Raw genomic sequence first — 21,603 nt, forward strand, 5'->3', positions numbered from 1 at the left:
GATGGACTTGATGATCTCAAGGGTCTTTTCCAACCTATTCTATTCTATTCTATTCTGCAGCAGCAGGGAGAAGAGGACAGAGCGGAGCTCCTGGGAGCTGTGGGAAGAGCCCAGCTCTGGAGGTGGTCATAGGATGGCACTGCTCAAAGCCTGGGGAGAGCTCCTCAGGGGAGAGCAGTTACAACAACATCATAAAATGGGTTCCATTGAAGGACCTTAGAGACCACCTCCTCCAACCTCCCTGCCACGAGCACAGGGATGCCTCTCACCTACACTTGGCTGCTCAAGGCCTCCAAGACCTCCAGGGAGGAGGCCTCTAGCGCCCGCTCCAAGCTGCCAAGGACAGCAGCGCTGCGGAAGGAGGGGAGCAGGGTCTGCAGGCAGGAGGTGGCGGGGTGAAGTGCAGGAGGAGGGAAGCGGGGTGGTGGGCAGGCAGGCGGGGCGGCGGGCAGGCGGGGTGTTGGGCAGGCGGGGGTGGCATGCAGGTGGGCAGGCGGGGTGGCATGCAGGTGGGCAGGCGGGGCGGTGGGCAGGCGGGGTGTTGGGCAGGCGGGGTGGCATGCAGGTGGGCAGGCGGGGTGGCATGCAGGTGGGCAGGCGGGGCGGCGGGCAGGCGGGGTGTTGGGCAGGCGGGGTGGCATGCAGGTGGGCAGGCGGGGGTGGCATGCAGGTGGGCAGGCGGGGCGGTGGGCAGGCGGGGTGTTGGGCAGGCGGGGTGGCATGCAGGTGGGCAGGCGGGGTGGCATGCAGGTGGGCAGGCGGGGCGGCGGGCAGGCGGGGTGTTGGGCAGGCGGGGGTGGCATGCAGGTGGGCAGGCGGGGCGGTGGGCAGGCAGGGTGGCATGCAGGTGGGCAGGCAGGCGGGGCGGTGGGCAGGCAGGGTGGCATGCAGGTGGGCAGGCGGGGCGGCGGGCAGGTGGGCAGGCGGGGCGGCGGGCACTCACCACCAGGCGGATGTCCTTGATCTCGCCGATGCCCACGTTGATGCCCTTCCTCTCGTTGACGGGCAGGCGGATGTTGATGAGGTAGTACTTGTGCGCCACGCTGCCGATCTCCATGAAGGGCAGGAAGTCGCAGTCGTAGTGACGGCCTTCCGACTCCGGCGTCTGGGGACAGGGCACACAGCGGCACCGCGGCGCTCAGCCCTGCCCCTCAGTGCAGGGGGCAAGGGACCCTCGAAGGTCACCTCGGCCAGCCCCCACTGCGGCCAGCAGGGACGCCTCCAACTAGGGCAGGCTGCCCAGAGTCTGACCTTGAATGTCTCCAGCCACAGAGCCTCAACCACATCCCTGGGCAACCTGCTCCAGTGTTTCACCACCCTCGCTGTGCAGAGCTTCCTCCTCATGTCCAACCTAAATCCGTCCTGCTCCACTTTCAAACCATGGTCCCTCGTCCTGTCTCCACAGGCCCTTCTGAACAGTCCCTCCCCAGCCTGCCTGTAGGCCCCCTTCAGATATGGAAATGCTGCTCTAAGGTCTCCCTGCAGCCTTCTCTTCTCCAGGCTGGACAGCCCCAACTCTCACAGCCTGTCCCCAAGGGGCAGGTTCTCCAGCCCTCTGATCATCTTTGTGGCTTCCTCTGGACCTGCTCTAACAGGTCCAAGTCTCTCTTGTTTTGAGGGCCCCAGATCTGGACACAGTACTCCAGGTGAGGAAGCTACATTCTGTGGTCCTGCTCTGGCAGGGGGGTTGGACTTGATGATCTTTGAAGGTGCCTTCCAACCCCTAACATCCTATGAGCCCATGAAGCACCATGAAAGAATCACAGAATTGTTGTGGCTGGAAGAGGTATCTAAGATCATGCAGCCCAACCATCAACCCAACACCACCATGGCCATCAGACCACGTCCCCAAGAGCCTGGGCCACAGGTTTCTTGAACACTTCCAGGGATAGTGACTCCACCACCTCCCTAAGCAACCTATTCCCATGCCTGAAAGGAAGAGGGCAAATCCCACCATGCTCCCACATCTCCAGCATCATCAAACCACCTTACTTTTGGTGAGCCAAAGGTGCACTTCAGCTTCCTGATCTCTATGGCATGTGTCATTTCTTGCCACTCATCCAGCATGTTATCCCGGTACGCCAGCGACACATCCAGGGTGATCTCTGCATTCTCTCCTGCAAGAGCAAAGGGCACAGAAAGGTTGTTGAGAGAGGGATGGTAGAACATCAGAAGGGTAGGAGAGCCTCTAGCTGTGGAGAGGAGCCCAGAGAGGCACACAGCTATGGAGCAGAATGCTTGCCATCCAAACAAAGCAGACCAAATGGCTTTGGTTTTCCCCCCCAAAGGTTTATCTGCTCCCCAGTGGAGAAGAATGAACTTTTACTGGTCACAAAGGTTTGGTTTCATAAAACAGAGAATCAGCCAGGTTGGAAAAGACCTCAGAGATCAGCAAGTCCAATCTGTGACCTAATACCTAACACCTCCTGACAACTAAACCCTGGCTCCAAGGGCCACATCCAAGCCTTTTCTGAACACCCCCAGGGATGGGGACTCCACCACCAACCTGGGCAGCACATCCCAATGGCCAATTGCTCTTTCCTTCCAGCCCATCATGACTTACAGATTATGGTACAGCTGTGGGTCAAGAGTGTTATTTACTCCAAGAATCACAGTATCATTTTGATTGGAAGGCATCTCCAGGATCATCAAGCCCAAGCATTAATCCATCACTGCCAGGTCACCACTAAATCAAGTCCCTCAGCACCACATCTCTATGGCTTTGAAAGCCCTGCAGGGATGGGGACACCACCACTGCCCTGGGCAGCCTGGGTCAGGCATTGACAACCCTCAAGGGGAAGAAATTGTTCCTCATGTCCAACCTAAACCTCCCCTGGAGCAGCTTGAGGCCATTTCCTCTTGTCCTATCTCTTGTTCCTTGGGAGAAGAGACCAACCCCCACCTGGCTCCAGCCTCCTCTCAGGGAGCTGTAGAGAGCCAGAAGGTCTCCCCTCAGCCTCCTTTTGTCCAGACTAAACAACCCCAGTTCCCTCAGCTGCTCCCCAGAAGACTTGTTGATGAAGCTGAGCTGGAGTTGAAGCCTGCCAAGCAGCAACACAAACACACTTCAAAACCCTGAGGCAAGTCCATACCAGCCCTACCAGATGTACCAGGCACAGAGCCAAGAGAAGGCTCTGAACGAGGAGCACGTCCTGAGACAAGCATCTGCACGCTACAACCTGGCCTCTGTTTATAGATCATCAACCTCTGAGAGCTGCAGCTGCTAGAAGGGCACTGGAGGATGCCTACAGGACCAACTACATCGAGAAACAATGGAAGAGATGGTTACAGAGCCACTTTGTTGTGGCAGTGCTGAAGCACCACCATCTCCTTGCACACCACTCACCCTCCTGAGCTCAGCAATGCCTCCCCACATCTCAGCTGACACAGAGACACTCACAGAATCCCAGCATGATGGGGGTTGGAAAGGTCTATGTGGGGATCATCCAGTCCAAGCCCCCTGCTCAAGCAGGGCACCCACAGCAGCTTGCCCAGCAGCACAATGCCCAGCTGGCTTTGGGAGCTCTCCACACAAGGAGACTCCACAACCTCTCTGGGCAGCCTGCTCCAGGCCTCCAGCACCCTTACACCAAACAACTTTCTCCTCCTGTTCAGGTGGAACCTCCTGGGTTCTTGCCCCTCACACTTCAGCTCTTGCTGAGCATTGCTCAGCTCCCCTCTGGGGCTGCTCTTCTGCAGGCTCTCAGCCCCAGGGCTCTCAGCCTTTGCTCCTCACAGAACTGCTCCAGGCCCCTCAGCATCTTTGGAGCCTGCCCTGCAATCTCTCCAGTAGTTCCCTGTCTCTCTTGAACTGGGGAGACCAGGAAGGGAGCCAGTACTCCAGATGTGGCCTCACCAGGGCAGAGTAGAGGGGAAGGAGAACCTCCCCTGGCCACACTCTTCCTTCTGCACTCCAGGATGCCCCTGGCCTTCTTGGCCCCAAGGGCACCCTGCTTTCTCATGGTGAGCCTGTCCACCAGCACACCCAGGAGCACCTCCATGGAGCTGCTTTCCAGCAGGCCCCCCTCACCTGTACTGCTGCAGGCTCCTGCCCAGGTGCAGGACCCTACACTTGCCCTGGTTGAACTTCCTGAAGTTCTCCTCTGCCCAGCTCTCCAGCCTGGCCAAAGCTGGCTGAATGGCAGCATGGTGAGGTGCCAGCCACTCCACCCAGTGCTGCATCATCACAACTAGCCATCAGGGCTGTGTCACTGCAGCAGCAGACACCACAGGTCCTCTGTCCTGGGAGGATGTGTCAGGTGTACCTGGTGTCAACACCCAGAGCTTCTCACCTCTGTATGAAGCAGAGCTGCCAGCAAGCAGCTCACCCACAGACATTGCAAGACTTGATGAGCTTTGAAGTTCAGCTCCACAGGAGAAAATAACTAACTGTCTGGTCTTCATAATTCTGCAGGGAGACTGCTTCATGTCTCCAAGCAGCAGCAGGCTTTCAAGCACTGCTGGATCTGCTTCAGCTGTGCTTGTGTTGGGCAGATGTGGTGGGGCACACACATCCAAAGGGGGGGAGGGGTGGGCATGGCAGCTGTGGGTTGGACTATGCTATTTAGACAGTGCTTGGAGGTGGCTCCTTTATGCATCTGATGTGGATCCCTCAAGGTCCAGTTGTGGGCTCCTCAATTTAAGAAGGACATTGAGACTCTTGAAGGTGTCCAGAGAAGGGCAAGAAAGCTGGGGAGGGGTCTGGAGCACAGCCCTGGGAGGAGAGGCTGAGGGAGCTGGGGTTGCTTAGCCTGCAGAAGAGGAGGCTCAGGGGAGACCTCATTGCTCTCTCCAACTCCCTGAAGGGAGGTTGTAGCCAGGTGGGGGTTGGTCTCTTCTCCCAGGCAAGCAGCACCAGAACAAGAGGACACAGTCTCAAGCTGTGCCAGGGGAGGTTTAGGCTGGAGGTGAGGAGAAAGTTCTTCCCAGCAAGAGAGATTGGCCATTGGGATGTGCTGCCCAGGGAGGTGATGGAGTCCCCATCCCTGGAGGCGTTCAAGAGGGCACTTGGAGCCATGGTTGAGTTGTCAGGAGGTGCTGGGTGCTAGGTTGGACTGGATGATCTCTGAGGCCTTTTCCAGCCTGGATGATTCTATGATTCTAGATTTTTCTGAGCTGTTGTGGTTTTTTTCCCTCCCCCCACATGGTCTCCACCATGCAGATGGACACCCAGAGCTGCTCTCTCCAGCAGCCATCAGTGAGGTTTCCACTGAACACGGATTTGCCCTCTGGGAGCTGCTATTTAGAAGACCAGCAAAACAGATCAATGGGGACAGAAGGGAAAAGCTTGGCCCAGCTAAAGAGAAGTGGAGACTTCATCTCAGAAGCCATAAAACCAACTGGAATGCTTGGGATGAGAGCCAACAACAACAGCTTTTGGTATTTCATCTTTGCAAGGCAAATGTTGCTGCTGCCATGGAGCATGAAATGCAGAAGCCAGAAGAGAAAACATTCAGTGCTTCTGCAGAGCAAGGGGTTGGAGTGCCCCTCAGTGCCCCTCACTCTCTGCAGGGAGGTGCCAGCCCCCATTGGAACAGAGCTGTGTACAGAGACCCTTTCAAAGCTGCCATGAGAAAATACTCTGCATAGACTAAAGCTACCACACCTGGTGAGGCTGCAGCTGGGGCACTGGGGCCAGCTCTGGGCTCCCCAGTGCAAACCACAGGGAACTACTGCAGAGAGTCCAGGGGAGGCTCCAAACATACTGAAGGGCCTGGAGCAGCTCTGAGGAGGAAAGGCTGAGAGCCCTGGGGTTGTTGAGCCTACAGAAGAGCAGCCCCAGAGGGGAGCTGAGCAATGCCCAGTAAGAGCTAAAGGAGCTGTGGGGGCCAAGAGGCTAGGGCCAGACCCTGCTCAGTGGTGCCCAGGGACAGGACAAGGGGCAATGAGCACAAACTGGAGTCCAGGAGGTTCCATCTGAGCAGGAGGAGAAAGTTGTTTGTTGTGAGGGTGCTGGAGGCCTGGAGCAGGCTGCCCAGAGAGGTTGTGGAGTCTCCTGGTGTGGAGAGCTCCCAAAGCCAGCTGGGCATTGTGCTGCTGGGCAAGCTGCTGTGGGTGCCCTGCTGAAGCAGGGGGTTGGAGTGGATGACCTCCAGAGGTCCTTTCCAAGTCCACTCTGCTGGGATTCTGCAGTTTTAGGAAGGTTGCTGTTAACACCAGAATGTCAGGTGGTGAACAGAGAATGCTGGGGCTCTGTGTCCTTTTCCTGCCTGGCATCAATACTCCTGAAGTGCTCCAAGTGCTAAGGACAGGCAACATGCCTGGGCAGGCAGATGTGCATGAAGGGAAGGAGGAGAGAAGCAGCAGCTGATGTTCCACCAAGCTTGGCTTCAAGATCAAAGCACGGTGCTGCCAGTAGAACAACAATGTTATTTGACATCAAAAAGCAGATGGGAGGAGGGAGCAGGAGGCAGGAGCCTGACAGTCGAACCAGTTTTCACTTCTGGAAGTGATGAGAGCAAGCAGAGGCTTGGAATTATCCAAGGCTGAGGCAGAATTATTCATGCAAGGAAGGTGGAAAAAACAAAGCTGGCCTCAGCCTCTCAGATACTCCCCTGCTGGAGGAGAGGACTCTTTGCTTCCTCCACACATCAATATTCTCCAGAATTGCCCAGCAATACAAGGTAGAAATGAGCAAGGAGGGGGTTTTTTACCCCCTATTCAGCACCAAGAGATGAAGCTGCCCCATGCCAGGAAGCTTCCTCTCACAAGGCCCACGGCAGAGCCCCTCCTCAAGGCACTCTGCAGATTAACTTTGCCTTCAGAGATCTTGTAGATGATGCCTAGAAAATCTGGAGCCTGGTAACCCCCCTGTGGGATTGGCAGCTTGAGCACCCAGTGCCCAGCTCACCAGAGTCACAGGATTGGATTAGAAACCCTACAGAGAAAAGAGAGGCTTCCTGCCATGGGTGTGTGCTCACAGAGCCCCAGCGTGGTGAGGGCTGGAAGGGACCTCTGGAGATCAGCCAGACCAAGCCCCCTGCTAAAGCAGGGCACCCACAGCAGCTTGCCCAGGAGCACAATGGCCAGGGGGGGTTGGAAGCTCTCCAGAGAAGAGAGAACTGAACCTCCCTGCAAGGTGTCAGATTCTGGAGGGCATTTAGCTCCTGGGTGTCACTGTGCTGCTGCTGCAGTAACACCTGCTCTGCTTCCCCCAGCCCCAGCTCTCCTGGCACCTGCTCTGGGGCCCTGGTTGCTTGCTGCTGTCCATGCAATCCCACAGCCACAGCCTGCTGGGGTTGGAAGGGACCTCTGGAGGTCACTCACTCCAACCTCCCTGCTAAAGCAGGGCACCCACAGCAGCTTGCCCAGGAGCACAGTGGCCTGGGGGGTGGGGTTGGAAGCTCTCCAGAGAAGTAGACAGGAATCTAAGGATGACCTAGGAAGAGACCCTCCTGCTGCAGCTCTCAGCTTTGATGACTCAACAGCTGTCCACTGACAGGGCCAGGAGATGCTCCAGAGCAGATCAGAGCCATGACCCTCCCCACCACGAGGGACTCCCTGGTGCAGGTCGTGCCCCAGGCACCACCAATGGGCTCTCCCACACTGGGACTCTCCTCCCAGGCATTCAATGCCCAGGATCATCTTCATGACTCACTTCTGAGGACAGCATCAGCAGAGGACATCTTCACTGCTATGACAATGGTCTAAAAATAGAGAAGTTGTTTCAGAAGAGGGCTGTGTGCCAGCTGCAGGCTCAGCCAGCTTGGCTGGGAAGAGGCTCACACAAGCAAAGAGGAAGAGACACAGGAGTTACTGTGGCTGCACTTCCATGCTTCATCAGCTCTCTAAAATTCCAGAGTCTACCAAAGAAACCCAGATTGGATGAATGTGGAGCCTGCAGCCACACAACTGCACACCAACAGCTTTCCAGCTACAAAGAAACCAGAAGCTGCTCTCACTCATTCACACTTCTGGAAATACAGAGGAGCAAAAAGGAGCTTTTCAGACTGAGAAATGAGACTGGTCCCTCCACACTGCTCTGGGACCATGACATCATCCCATGCCCATCACCATGCAGCTCTCACTTCACACTCCTCAGGGACTCTGCATTCCCAGATGCCAAGTCATAGAATCATAGAATTGTTTTGGTGGGAAGAAGCCTTTAAGATCAGGGAGTCCAACCATCAGCCCAGCACTGCCAGGGGAGGCTAAGCCATGGCCCTCAGCACCACATCTCCACAGCTTTGAAGCCCCTCCAGGGGTGGGGACTCCACCACTGCCCTGGGCAGCCTGGGCCAGGCCTTGACAACCCCCTTGGGAAAGAAGTTGTTCCTCATGTCCAACCTAAACCTCCCCTGGGGCAACTTGAGGCCATTGCCTCTTGTCCTGTCACTTGTCTGCTGGGAGAAGAGACCAACCCCCACTTCACTGCAGGCTCCTGTCAGGCAGCTGTAGAGAGCCAGCAGGTCTCCCCTCAGCCTCCATTTCTCCCCAGCTCCCTCAGCTCCTCCTCACCAGCCCTGTTCTCCAGGGCTTTGTTGCCCTTCTCTGGACCTGCTCCAGCACCTCAATGCCCTTCTTGGAGTGAGGAGCCCAAACCTGAACCCAGGCTTTGATCCAGGCCAGGATGGTGGTGGCCTTCTTGGCCACCTGGGCACACCCTGGCTCATCTTCAGCTGCTGTCAACCAGCACCCCCAGGTTCCACCAGGCACTTTCCAGCCACTCTGCCCCAAGCCTGGAGCCTCCTTGGGGTTGTTGTGACCCAAGTGCTTGATCCACCACTTGGCCATGTTGAACCTCATCCCACTGGTCTCAGCCCACTGATCCAGCCTGGTCAGGTCCCTCTGTAGAAGCCTGCCCACCCTCCAGCAGGTCAGCACTGGCTCCCAGTTTAGCATCATCTGCAAGCTGACTGAGGGTGCCTCGATCCCCTCATCCAAACCCTTGCTAAGGACACTAAGGAGAGCTGGCCCCAGCACTGAGCCCTGAGGCTCACCACTGGGGACCTCACCCTTAGGCAGTTTCAGGTTTACTTTTCCACAAGGTGAAACTGCAGCAGGAAGTCCAAGAGCCCAGCTCTGGGGGCTGCTGAAGTCCACAGCAGCTGGGGAGCAAGCAGCCTCCAGGTCCCAGGCTCCAGCAAGGGACGGGTACCAGTGAATTATTTCCTGTCCCATAGAAGTTCATGCTGCAGATCAGCTCAGAGAGAAGGGCTGATGTCCCCTGCTGAGAACATCCTCCCACCTTGCCTGAGGTGTTCTGCCCATGAGGGCACAGGACAAGCTGCCCTTCTTAAACTGAGGGGCCCAGAGCTGGACATAGGACTCAAGCTGTGGCCTAAGCAGTGCTGAGCACAGGGCAGGATGAGCTCCCTGCTCCTGCTGGCCACACTGTTCCTGCTGCAGGCCAGGATGCCCTTGGCCTTCTTGGCCCCCTGGGCACACTGTGTGTGTCTCATTCTTCTGCCCCTTTCAGGGGCAAGAGAGGATCTGCCTGGCCTCAAACCAGGCCAATCTGGCAGAAGAAGAATCTTAGGAGGACCACACTGGGAAGTCACCCCTGAGCCACCACCCACCCCGGGATGGGACTTACTGAGGTCGTTGTCCATCTTGAAGGCGATGTCCAGCTGCATGATGAAAAGCATGAACTGGAACCAGGGGCTCATCTCCTTGTGGGGCAGGGGGACGTGCACAGAGAAGACGATGTCGTTGGCCTCGATCTGCCTGCTCACTGCCTCATCAAAGTCCTTCAGCTTCTCACAGGCGTTGTCCCCCCAGGGCATCAGCCACTTGGTCTTGTGGTGGTTCCTCCTCATGTCGATGCACTTGGCCGAGGTGTAAAGGACTGCTGTCGTGGGGCTGGGGGCTGGGAGGGGAAGAACAGCACATTCTTAACACCTTTAGGTACCTCCCAGAGGATGTTTCCCCACCACAATGTGCAGCTCCCCACTCAACTGCTTGAAAGCAGTTTAAAATGATCAGATGATTCTCCCTCACAGCTCCCTTGGTATTGCAGTTAGAGCAGGGAGGTCATTCTGCCCTGTGCTCAGCACTGCTCAGGCCACACCTTGAGTCCTGTGTCCAGTTCTGGGCTCCTCAGGTTAGGAAAGATGTTGAGATGCTGGAAGGTGTCCAGAGAAGGGCAACAAGGCTGGGGAGGGGTCTGGAGCACAGCCCTGGGAGGAGAGGCTGAGGGAGCTGGGGTTGCTTAGCCTGGAGAAGAGGAGGCTCAGGGGAGACCTTCTTGCTCTCTGCAACTCCCTGAAGGGAGGTTGTAGCCAGGTGGGGGTTGGTCTCTTCTCCCAGGCAAGCAGCACCAGAACAAGAAGACACAGTCTCAAGCTGTGCCAGGGGAAGTTTAGGGTGGGTGTCAGGAAGAAATTCTTCCCAGCAAGAGAGATTGGCCATTGGGATGTGCTGCCCAGGGAGGTGGTGGAGTCCCCATCCCTGGAGGTGTTCAAGAGGGGATTGGATGTGGCACTTGGTGCCATGGTTTAGTTAGTCAGGAGGTCTTGGATGACAAGTTGAACTTAATGATCTCTGAGGTCTCTTCCAACCTTACTGATTCTATGAATTAAGGCTGCCCAGGGAGGTGGTAGAGTCACCATCCCTGGAGGTACTCAAGCAATGTGTCTGGGACATGGTTTAATGGCCATGGTGGTGTGGGGTTGGAGCTGGACTCAATGTTGGAGACCTCTTCCCACCCAAATAATTCTATGATTCCATCTGCAAGATTTATAATCTAGTAGGACTAAACCATGATTAGCTGAAGCAGATGGAGTTTGGAGGCTCAGTCTTAGATCACTCAGTGACTTCAAAATCACACTGACTGCTACTGAGGATGCCTCCCCTTCATACCCCCTCACTGCAGCAAACCCACAAGGAAAGCTGGTGCCTGTATCAAACCCCCAGATGCACCCAGTACCTGAAGAGGGCTACAGGAGAGCTGGGGAGGGACTTTACACAAGAACTTGTAGTGACAGGACAAGGGGCAGTGGCTTTGGGCTGGAAGAGGGGAGACTGAGACTGGAGATTAGGAAGAAATTCTTTGCAGTGAGGGAGGTGAGACCCTGGCACAGGCTGCCCAGGGAGGCTGTGGAAGCTCCCTCCATGGAGGTCTTCAAGGCCAGGTTGGATAGGGCCATGAGGGACCTACTCTACTGGGATGGTAGAGGGGAAGGAATGAGATAGTATCACAGTATCAGTCAGGGTTGGAAGGGACCACAAGGATCAGCCAGTTCCAACCCCCCTGCCATGGGCAGGGACACCCCACACTAGATCAGCCTGGCCACAGCCTCATCCAGCCTGGGCTTAAACACCTCCAGGGACAGGGCCCCAGCCACCTCCCTGGACAACCCATTCCAGGGCTTCACCACTCTCATGGGGAAGAACTTCCTCCTCACATCGAGCCTGAATCTCCCCACCTCCAGCTTCATTCCATTCCCCCTAGTCCTATCACTACCTGAGATCCTGAGCAGTCCCTCCCCACCCTTCCTGTAGCCCCCTTCAGATCCTGGAAGGCCACAATGAGGTCACCTCAGAGCCTTCTCTTCTCCAGACTGAACAGCCCCAACTCCTTCAGTCTGTCCTCATAGGAGAGCAGCTCCAGCCCTCTGATCATCCTCCTGGCCCTGCTCTGGACACCTTCCAGCACCTCCAGATCCCTCTTGCAATAGGGGCTCCAGAACTGGACACAGTACTCCAGGTGGGGTCTCCCCAGAGCTGAGTAGAGGGGGAGGATCACCTCCCTCGACCTGCTGGCCACACTTCACTAGGTGTTCCAGATATTCTCTAAGGTCCCTTCCAAGGCTCTCTGACTCTCTGAGCTGAGATGCTGAGCCTCGCAGCGCTGCAGAGCAGGGCAGGGCGCCCCGCGGTGCCATGACCCACGCACAGCTGGAGGCCTCCCCGGCAGGAAGGACTCCTCTCCCTGCTCAACCACACAGGTCTTTTTTAAGCATGCTTGCTCAAGGCAAAAAGCTGCAGCACTTCACCTCTAACCCAGCCCTGGGCCAGCACCAGTACCTGCTGCCTGCGAGCTCGCTGTGGGAGTGGTCCCAGCCCTGCCAAAACCCCAGGGGGTGAGCCGGTCGCCCCCGTGAAGTTCCGCCAGAGCCTTCCTCACCCACTGCTGCTAACTGCAGAGAGAGGTTTAGCAGGCAGGAATTTCTTCCTGCTGCTTTAAGGCAGCCTGATCTTGTTGCCAGTGGTCTCCTGGGGTGCATGAAGAAGAGTGTGCCCAGCAGAGCAGAGAGTTTCTCCTCCTGCTCCACTCTGCCCTAAACAGGTCAAAGCTGGGGTACCAGGTCCACTTCTGGGATCCCCACTTCAAGAGAGACAGAGAATTACTGGAGAGAGTCTGGGCAGGCTGCAAAGATGCTGAGGGGCCTGGGAGCAGCTCTGTGAGGAGCAAAGGCTTAGAGCCCTGGGGCTGGTGAGCCTGCAGAAGAGCAGCCCCAGAGGGGAGCTGAGCAATGCTCAGCAAGAGCTAAAGGAGCTGTGGGGGGCAAGAGGCTGGGGCCAGACTCTGCTCAGTGGTGCCCAGGGACAGCACAAGGGGCAGTGGGCACAAACTGGAACCCAGGAGGTTCTATCTAAACAGGAGGAGAAAGTTGTTTGGTGTGAGGGTGCTGGATGCCCAGAGAGGTTGTGGAGTCTCCTCCTCTCGTATTATTTCTCTTATTCCTCATTGCTGGGGGGGAAGTGGGGGGTGGAAATCCTGGGATATAGAATAGATGTTGAGATCTTGGCTGTAAGGAAGTTAAGATCTTCTACAGAGAGAAGCTGAGATCTTGGCTCTGAAGCTCTCCCTAAGCCCTGCAGTGCCCCTTCAGTACAGCCAACTACAAGGCTTGGTGGATGTGCAGAAGATTCATGGATGCACAGAATGGTTTGGGTTGGAAGGCTTCTCACAGATCCCCCAGTTCCATTCCCCTGCCCTGGGCAGGGACACCTTCCACTAGCCCAGGTGGCTCAAGGCTTCATCCAACCTGGCTTTTGAGCACCTCCGGGAAGGGAGCATCCATGACCTCCCTGGGCAGCCTGTTCCAATGTCTGGGCAACATGCAGCATCCCAAATCAGACACAGCCAGGGAGGAGGACACTGCTCAGGGTTTATGCTGCTGAGGAAACAGTCCCAGCCTGCAGCACAAAGCGAGGGGAAACCAAAGAAGAAATGAATCCACCTTCAGCCTGAAGGCTTTTAAGAACTCCAGTGAATTCCCAGCACAGCTCTGTCATGCAAAAGGTTCTGACAAGAGCAGCTCTGCCCTGCTTCCACCATCAGGGGGGAAATAAATATTTCAATGCTATTTGAACGCATCACAGAGCTGGAAAATGGAGAGGAGCAGAGATGGAGCTGCTCCAGAGCCTCACCTCCCAGCACAACCCAAGAAGCCTGCATGGCTCAGGAAGTCCAGCAACCAGCAGGCTAAGAATTCCCTGTCCCTGAGGGACCTGTTTTGTGAACGGTGCCGCATCCAGCTGGAGGCCAGTCACCAGTGGTGTCCCCCAGGGATCAGTGCTGGGCCCTGTGCTCTTCAACATATTCGTTGATGATCTGGATGAAGGGGTAGAGTCAGTCATCAGCAAGTTTGCAGATGACACAAAGTTAGGGGCAGATGTTAGTCAATTAGAGGGTAGAAAGGCTCTGCAGAGGGACCTCGACCGACTGGACAGATGGGCAGAGTCCAATGGGATGGCTTTCAACAAGTCCAAGTGCCGAGTGCTGCACTTTGGCTATGGCAATCCCATGCAGAGGTATAGGCTGGGGTCGGAGTGGCTGGAGAGCTCCCAAACAGAGAGGGACCTGGGTGTGCTGATCGACAGCCGCCTGAATATGAGCCAGCAGTGTGCCCAGGTGGCCAGGAGGGCCAATAGCATTCTGGCCTGCATTAGGAATAGTGTGGCCAGCAGGAGCAGGGAGGTCATAGTGCCCTGTACTCTGCTCTGGTTAGGCCGCACCTTGAGTACTGTGTCCAGTTCTGGGCTCCTCAGTTTAAGAAGGACATTGAGACACTTGAGCATGTCCAGAGAAGGGCAACAAGGCTGGTGAGAGGCCTTGAACACAAGCCCTATGAGGAGAGGCTGAGGGAGCTGGGATTGTTTAGCCTGGAGAAGAGGAGGCTCAGGGGTGACCTTATTGCCCTCTACAACTACCTGAAGGGTGGTTGTAGCCAGGAGGGAGTTGGCCTCTTCTCCCAGGCAACCAGCACCAGAACAAGGGGACACGGTCTCAAGCTGTGCCAGGGGAGGTTCAGACTCGAGGTGAGGAGGAAGTTCTTCACCGAGCGAGTCATTCGGCATTGGAACGGGTTGCCCAGGGAGGTGGTTGAGTCATCGACCCTGGAGGCGTTCAAGGGGAGATTGGACGTGGCACTTGGTGCCATGGTCTAGTCATGGGGTCTGCGGTGTCAGGTTGGACTCGATGATCCTCGAGGTCCTTTCCAACCTAAGTGATACTGTGATACTGTTTCCACTTTGGCACAGGATGAAGGCGGGGGCTGACCAGCTGAAAACATTTTAACAGCCAACATTTCACTACCATTAAATCAAAGCTCTCTGATCTTCTGTCCTAGGTGCAACTGGACATGCTGGGATGAATTCCTTCCAGCTTCACAAGTCTGGGGAAGCAGATGGAGCAGAACTCCTTTGGAATGCTGGGGGGAAATTTCAACCCACCACAGAAGCTGCTGGAGAGTTTTCTTTGTCTGTCTGCCCCCTAATTCAAATAACTTAATGTCAGTACAAATGTGTTAAATTACAGTTGTGGAGCCCCTCAAAGCCTTCCAAGCCTTTTAAAAATGAAAAGAAGGCTTGGAAAGCCTAAAAAAGCTCTACCACAAATGCTGAGCATTGAAATGCTCCTGATCTTCAAGGGCCCTTCCAGCCCCAACCGCTCTATGAAGCTACAAATCAAACCAGAAGGAGCAGATAAAGTAATAGATCTCCAAGAATGAAGAATAATGGACAGGTCAAGGGCAGAGTCTCCAGAGGAAAGACACCAAAGTGCCTACCAAGATGCTGAGGGGCCTGGAGCAGCTCTGTGAGCAGGAAAGGCTGAGAGCCCTGGGGCTGTTGAGCCTGCAGAAGAGCAGCCCCAGAGGGGATCTGGTCAGTGCCCAGCAAGAGCTAAAGGACCTGTGGGGAGCAAGAGGATGGGGCCAGACTCTTGCCAGTGGTTCTGACCCCATCCTCTTGTGCCCTCTTTCTTTCCAGTGGTGCTCAGCATCAGGACAAAGAACACAAAGTAGAACCCAGGAGGTTTCATCAGGACAGGAGAAGAAACTTCTTTGTTGTGAGGGTACTGGAGGCCTGGAGCAGGCTGTCCAGAGAGGTTGTGGAGTATCCCTGTCTGGAGAGCTTCCAACCCCAGCTGGGCATTGTGCTCCTGGGCAAGCTGCTATGGGTACAACTGTTTTAGCAGGGGAAGGTGGACTGGATGTACTCCAGAGGTCACTTCCAGCCCCACCACGCTGGGATTCTCTGGCCATATAAAATGAGGAGCCGGCAGGCCAGCCTGCGGGCTCTGGCAGAAGGCTGTTCCTGCATCGTCACCATCCTCATTCTCACAGCTGCTCCAAGACTTCCAGGAGAGCTCACAACCCACCAAAACAACTCCAGCAGCAGGCACTCATCCCTTATCTACAAACTCCCAGGTATTTCAAGGAGAAAAACAATCCCCAGCCGAGCAACACCCACCCCAGGGCCGAGGCAGGCGAGCTCTGGGCTCCCCAGCAGAAGGCAGCGCCAGGCACACACGCTACACCCGGATGATTCAGCCCTGGCTGCCCTCCTCAGCTGGATGAACAGCAGCTCTCCTGCTTTTTGGGCTGCCAGCCAGGAACCCCGTGGAGCATCTTCCCTACTGTGGCACCTCGTCACAGAGGGATGACATCCAGGCTCCTTCCTGCAGGCAGGGCAGGGATGACTCAAAGGCAGGGCCCGGGAGGAAGTGATTCAAGAGCAGTTGTTTAGAAACTGCATTTCTTCAGCTGGTTTTTTTGACAGCAGCTCGGTGTCTTCCAGCTCCAAAAGCAGCAGTGACGCCAGCAGGAGGGGTGGGCTGGGCTGAAAGGGATTTGCTTCAGCAGGAAGATTCCCAGATTCCTTCCTGCTCTTGCTGGCAGCCCACAGCCAAGACCAAAAAGCATCCCAGAGCGGCAGCCTTGGCGCAACCCAAACCGAGACCCACTGAAAGCTCCTGAAGTAGAGCAGCACCACAAAGGACAAGGAAGAAACAATGAAAATGAAAAACAAGCATTCCACACACACACACACAAAATAATCTAGCTGCAAGTCCAGGATCACAGAACAATGGTCTGCTGGTAGCCAGGAAGGACAAGGGTCCCCTGCGCTGCATGAAGAGGAGTGTGGGCAGAAGGTCAAGGGAGGTTCTCCTCCCCCTCGGCTCTGCCCCACTGAGACCACATCTGCAATACTGGTCTCACTTTGGCCTCCCCTGTTCAAGAGAGACAGGAAACTACTGCAGAGAGTCCAGGGGAGGCTATGAGAATGAGGAAGGGCCTGCAGCATCTCTGTGAGGAGGAAAGGCTGAGAGCCCTGGGCCTGTTGAGCCTGCAGAAGAGCAGCCCCAGAGGGGAGCTGAGCAATGCTCAGCAAGAGCTAAAGGAGCTGTGTGAGGCAAGACAATAGGGGCAGACTCCCCTCAGTGGTGCCCAATGACAGGACAAGGGGCACAAACTGGAACCCAGGAGGTTCCATCTGAACAGGAGAAACTTGTTTAGTGTGAGGGTGCTGGAGGCCTGGAGCAGGCTGCCCAGAGAGGTTGTGGAGTCTCCTTGTGTGGAGAGTTTCCAGCCCCCCTGGCCATTGTGATCCAGACCAAGCTGCTGTGTGGGTGCCCCTGCTTTAGCAGGGGGGTTGGACTGGATGATCTCCAGAGGTCCCTTCCAAGCCCACCATGGGATTCTATTTGATTCTGTAAGCACATAGAACAGTCTGAGTCTCCTTTCTCCTGCCTCACTGTCCAGCCTGGAGCTGCAGCTGGAAGTGGCTATGCAGCTGGAAGTGGTTATCAGGAGTGAGTATTGCTGTGGAAGAAGCAGAACCTTCAGGCCAAGCTCTCCAAGCATTTCAGCTCTGTCAGACCATCTCCAAGCAAGCATTCCTGACTTCAGAGACACTGTTACTTCTAGAGAGCAGACAAGTGTTTTGTGCTTTGGTGCAACTCATTACAGCCACAAATCCATGTTTTCATCACCAGCTGATTATGATTTTAAATCCTTGGCACCCCCACTTCAAACACCCCACCCCCCCCTTCCCCTGCCAAAGTTCCATCTTGGAGGAGCCAGAGACAACTGCGATACGTTCCTCGTCGGGAACCTCGCACCAAACAAGTGCTGTCGCTTGGCTTCCATTACTGCTCTGGCTCCCATCCCATGACATTCTAGTGTGTGCTGAACCATGTGGAAAGGGAAAAAAGCAACCCAACAACTCCAAAGCCCGGGGAAACTGCAGCCAAGCCAGCTCACAGCATTACAAAGTGCTATGCAAAACAAAGCCAGCACCCAGGGAGCGCCGGCGAGAAGCGGTGCCAAGCAGGCTGCCCTCAGCCCCCCTGCCTCTGGGCTGGGGGATGCCTGAGGCGTGGAGGGAGAGGTGGCAGCCTGGGAAGCATCAGCATCATCAAGTGGTTTGGGTTGGAAGAGATCTTAAAGCTCATCTAAGTCCAACCTCCCCTGCCATGGGCAAGGACACCTTCCACCAGATCCGTTTGCTCACAGCCTCATCCAACATGACCATGGACACCTCCAGGGAGGGGGCATCCACAGCCTCCCTGGGCAGCCTGTGCCAGTGTCTCACCACCCTCACTGCAAAGAATTTCTTCCTAATCTCCAGTCCCAATCTGCCCTCTTCCACAGATTCACAGATGGCACTGGGGTGGAAGGAACCCTCAAAGGTCATCCTGTCCAACTCCACTGCAGTCAGCAGTGACTCCTCCGACTAGATCAGGCAGCCCAGGGCCACATCGAGTCTGATCTTGAATGTCTCCAAGGACAGGGCCTCTAACACATCCCTGGGCAACACATTCCAGTACATTAAAGAGCCATTTGGGCATAAAACAGGGGATAAGCCCCAGGCCAGCCAGCTCATGGCAGAGAGCAGCTCTGCACTGCTGCAGTTATTGTTTGGAGGGTGACCAAAGAGCAGAAGGAGGCTGCAGAAGCTGCTTGGAGGGGGATTCTCCAGGAGGCAGGCCTGAAAGCTCAGGAGCTCCAGGGGCTATGAGCAGGTGGGTGAAGAGTGTGAACAGCAGGACAAGGGAGGGTTTCCTGCCCTAGCAAGGCCTCATCTGGAGTACAAGGTCCAGTTCTGGGCTCCCCCAGGTGAAGAGAGACAGGAAACTACTGGAGAAAGTCCAGGGGAGGCTATGAGGATGATGAAGGGCCTGCAGCATCCCTGTGAGAAGGAAAGGCTGAGAGCCCTGGGGCTGTTGAGCCTGCAGAGGAGCAGCCCCAGAGGGGAGCTGAGCAATGCTCAGCAAGAGCTAAAGGAGCTGTGGGGGGCAAGACAATAGGGGCAGACTCCCTTCAGCATGCCCAGGGACAGCACAAGGGGCAGTGGGCACAAACTGGAACCCAGGAGGTTCCATCTGAACAGGAGGAGAAACTTCCTTGGTGTGAGGGTGCTGGAGGCCTGGAGCAGGCTGCCCAGAGAGCTTGTGGAGTCTCCTTGTGTGGAGAGACTGCAAACCCAGCTGGGCATTGTGATCAGGGGGGTTGGAACTAGCCAGTGTTTAAGGTCCCATCCAACCCCCACTGTGCTGGGACTTTGTGAGCAGGTATCAGACAGAGAGCCCTCACCCCAGGTGTTTCCACTCCTGCAGTGCTGGATGCCCAACAGCACAAGCCTGCTGGAGCTGTTGTTGGCCATCTCCAACCTCCACACTTAAGAGAAAGAACTTCCCCCAGCCAAGTTAAGCAGCCAGGATGATTGACAGCAAACCCTTCCTGAGCAACAGCCACCATCTCCCAAGGAGCCAGCATGCCTGCACCCCTGGGAAGCAGGCAGGGGGTGGTGGTCACCACCAGGGCTCTCCTTAGCTCTCACAGCACCAGCCCTGACAAAACCATCTGCAAAAGCCAGGCAAAAGCAGACATGAAGATAAAGCCAACAGTCTGAGGAACCCTTCTGTTGTGGTTTCCACACTAGTTTTGGGAGGGAAGAAAGTAAACACTCTTTGAAGCTTGTTTGCATAAAAAAATGGGTTGGAAGGGACCTTGGAGATCAGCTAGCTCCAACCCCCCTGGCACTGGCTACAAGCACATTTGTCTGCAAGGTCTGCAGGCACCAGCTGGCCCATATGCTGTTGGGGAACGAGGAAGCTACCCACTGCATCTTCAGCAGAGGCTTTGGAGGTGCTGGGCTCACTGCAAAAGGCCCAGGGGCATCCTAAATTGCAGGGGTCACAGCAGTTCCTCCTGTTTCTTGCCAAGGAAGTGGGGCTCCTTTTAGCCAGCAAGCCCCCTGGAGAGCCAGGTGCCTTCAGCAGAGTGGGCACCACCTCCCAGAGAGGGTTTGTGATGGCCTTTCAAACAGCTCAGCTCTCTTGCAGGTTACAATCACCCAACTGTTTTGCTTGGACAACACCTGAAGGTCATTGAGGCCAACTTAACTCAGCACTGCACCATGTTCCACAGCATCACAGAGAAAAGTCTCCTCCTCTGAAGAGCTTCCAACTCCCCCTGGGCATTGTGCTGCTGGGCAAGCTGCTGGGGGTGCCCTGCTTTAGCAGGGGGTTGGAGTGGATGAGATCCAGAGGTCCCTCCCTGCCCCAACCATGCTGGGATTCTGTGATGGGTGTAAAGCCAGCAACACCAACATCTACCACAGCAATAAGCAGGTTTTCTTTGGTTTCAGCTGTCCTGGCCCTTGAGACATCCCATCTCCTCTATCACCTCCAGCCTGAACCTCCCCTGGCACAGCTTGAGACTGTGTCCTCTTGTTCTGGTGCTGGGTGCCTGGGAGAAGAGACCAACCCCCTCCTGGCTACAACCTCCCTTCAGGTAGTTGTAGACAGCAAGAAGGTCTCCCCTGAGCCTCCTCTTCTCCAGCCTAAGCAACCCCAGCTCCCTCAGCCTCTCCTCCCAAGGCTGTGCCCCAGACCCCTCCCCAGCCTTGTTGCCCTTCTCTGGACCTGTTCCAGCACCCACAGCATCGCCAATTAACTACTGACCCCTGCTCTGGGCACCATCAACAAGCCCTTTAGAAGCTCTCAATTGCATTGTGTCCACATTGATTAGAGCTTCAATCCCCCGACCTGGCTGGGTGTTAACTGCTCCCAGGCACCAGGAGCATTCTGCTTTTCTACTCAATTACCCCCTTCTGCGCAGAGCCATCACTACCCAACGAGCACACACAATGCTCTTCTGCTTCATTACACCGGCCAGCAGCAGGGGAGGAATAAACAAGCTAATTTATCAGCAGACAGGCCGGGGTTTTCCCAACTGGAGAATCACACAACCGGCTCACTTGGAAAAGATCTTTCAGATCATCGAGTCCGGCCATCAGAGGGCTGATTAGAGGGCTGGAGCTGCTCTGCTGTGAGCACAGACTGAGGGAGTTGGGGTTGTGCAGGCTGGAGAGGAGAAGGCTCCCAGGAGACCTCATTGTGGCCTTCCAGGATCTGCAGGGGGCTCCAAGAAAGCTGGGGAGGGACTTGTGAGGGTGTGAGGGAGGGATAGGACTGGGGGGGATGGAGCAAAACTAGAAATGGGGAGATTGAGATTGGCTGTGAGGAAGAAGTTGTTGCCCAGGAGGGTGGTGAGAGCCTGGCACAGGTTGCCCAGGGAGGTGGTGGAAGCCTCCTGCCTGGAGGTGTTTGCAGCCAGGCTGGAGGTGGCTGTGAGCAACCTGCTGTGGTGTGAGGTGTCCCTGGCCATGGCAGGGGGTTGGAGCTGGTTGAGCCTTGAGCTCCCTTCCAGCCCTGACGACATCATAAAGCCTCAGTATAGTCATGTAGCAGCTGCAGCATGGAAGTTCTCCACCTCTCTCTTCCCTGAAGCTGATGCTACCAAGTTCATTGAGCAACCACTAAGACAGTCTTGAAATTACCCTATTTTTATTACCAGTTCCCACTTCACAACATGAAAGCAGCTTCCACATGCAGAGTGCTTCTGCATTTGAACCACCAAATTCATCCAAAACAAGGCCCCCCCAAACCCACACTGCAGACTGGGACCCCAGCATGGTGGGGTTCAAAGGAGGGCCTCTGGAGATCATCCAGTCCAAGACAACTCCTAGAGCAGGGCACCCACAGCAGCTTGCCCAGCAGCACAATGCCCAGCTGGCTTTGGAAGCTCTGCACACCAGGAGACTCCACAACCTCTCTGGGCAGCCTGCTCCAGGCCTCCAGCACCCTCACAACAAACAAGTTTCTCCTCCTCTTCAGGTGGAACCTCCTGGGTTCCACTTTCTGCTCACTGCCCCTTGTGATGCCCCTGGGCACCACTGAGCAGAGCCTGGCCCCAGCCTCTTGCCCCCCACAGCTCCTTTAGCTCTTGCTGAGCATTGCTCAGCTCCCCTCTGGGGCTGCTCTTCTGCAGGCTCTCAGCCCCAGGGCTCTCAGCCTTTCCTCCCCACAGAGAAGCTCCAGGTCCCTTAGCATTTTTTATAGCCCTTTACTGGACTCTCTCCAGC

The 21,603-nt window shown here is 55.9% G+C and overlaps 1 protein-coding gene across 1 annotated transcript in view; it reads right to left on the reverse strand.

Moving 5' to 3' along the window:
* WLS (Wnt ligand secretion mediator) overlaps nt 1-21,603 on the reverse strand; it is a 43,372-nt gene that overhangs the window by 12,010 nt on the left and 9,759 nt on the right. Inside the window, exons 2-4 of the mRNA XM_068164629.1 lie at nt 9,536-9,808; nt 1,993-2,117; nt 944-1,105 (exon numbers count right to left, since the gene is read on the reverse strand). Of these exons, the coding sequence (XP_068020730.1) occupies nt 944-1,105; nt 1,993-2,117; nt 9,536-9,808 (560 nt within the window). The remainder of the gene's footprint in view (nt 1-943; nt 1,106-1,992; nt 2,118-9,535; nt 9,809-21,603) is intronic.

The sequence above is a fragment of the Melanerpes formicivorus genome, unplaced genomic scaffold, assembly GCF_026170545.1.
Source record: "Melanerpes formicivorus ecotype bairdi unplaced genomic scaffold, bMelFor1.0.p_v2 SCAF_81, whole genome shotgun sequence".
Taxonomy (NCBI): domain Eukaryota; kingdom Metazoa; phylum Chordata; class Aves; order Piciformes; family Picidae; genus Melanerpes; species Melanerpes formicivorus.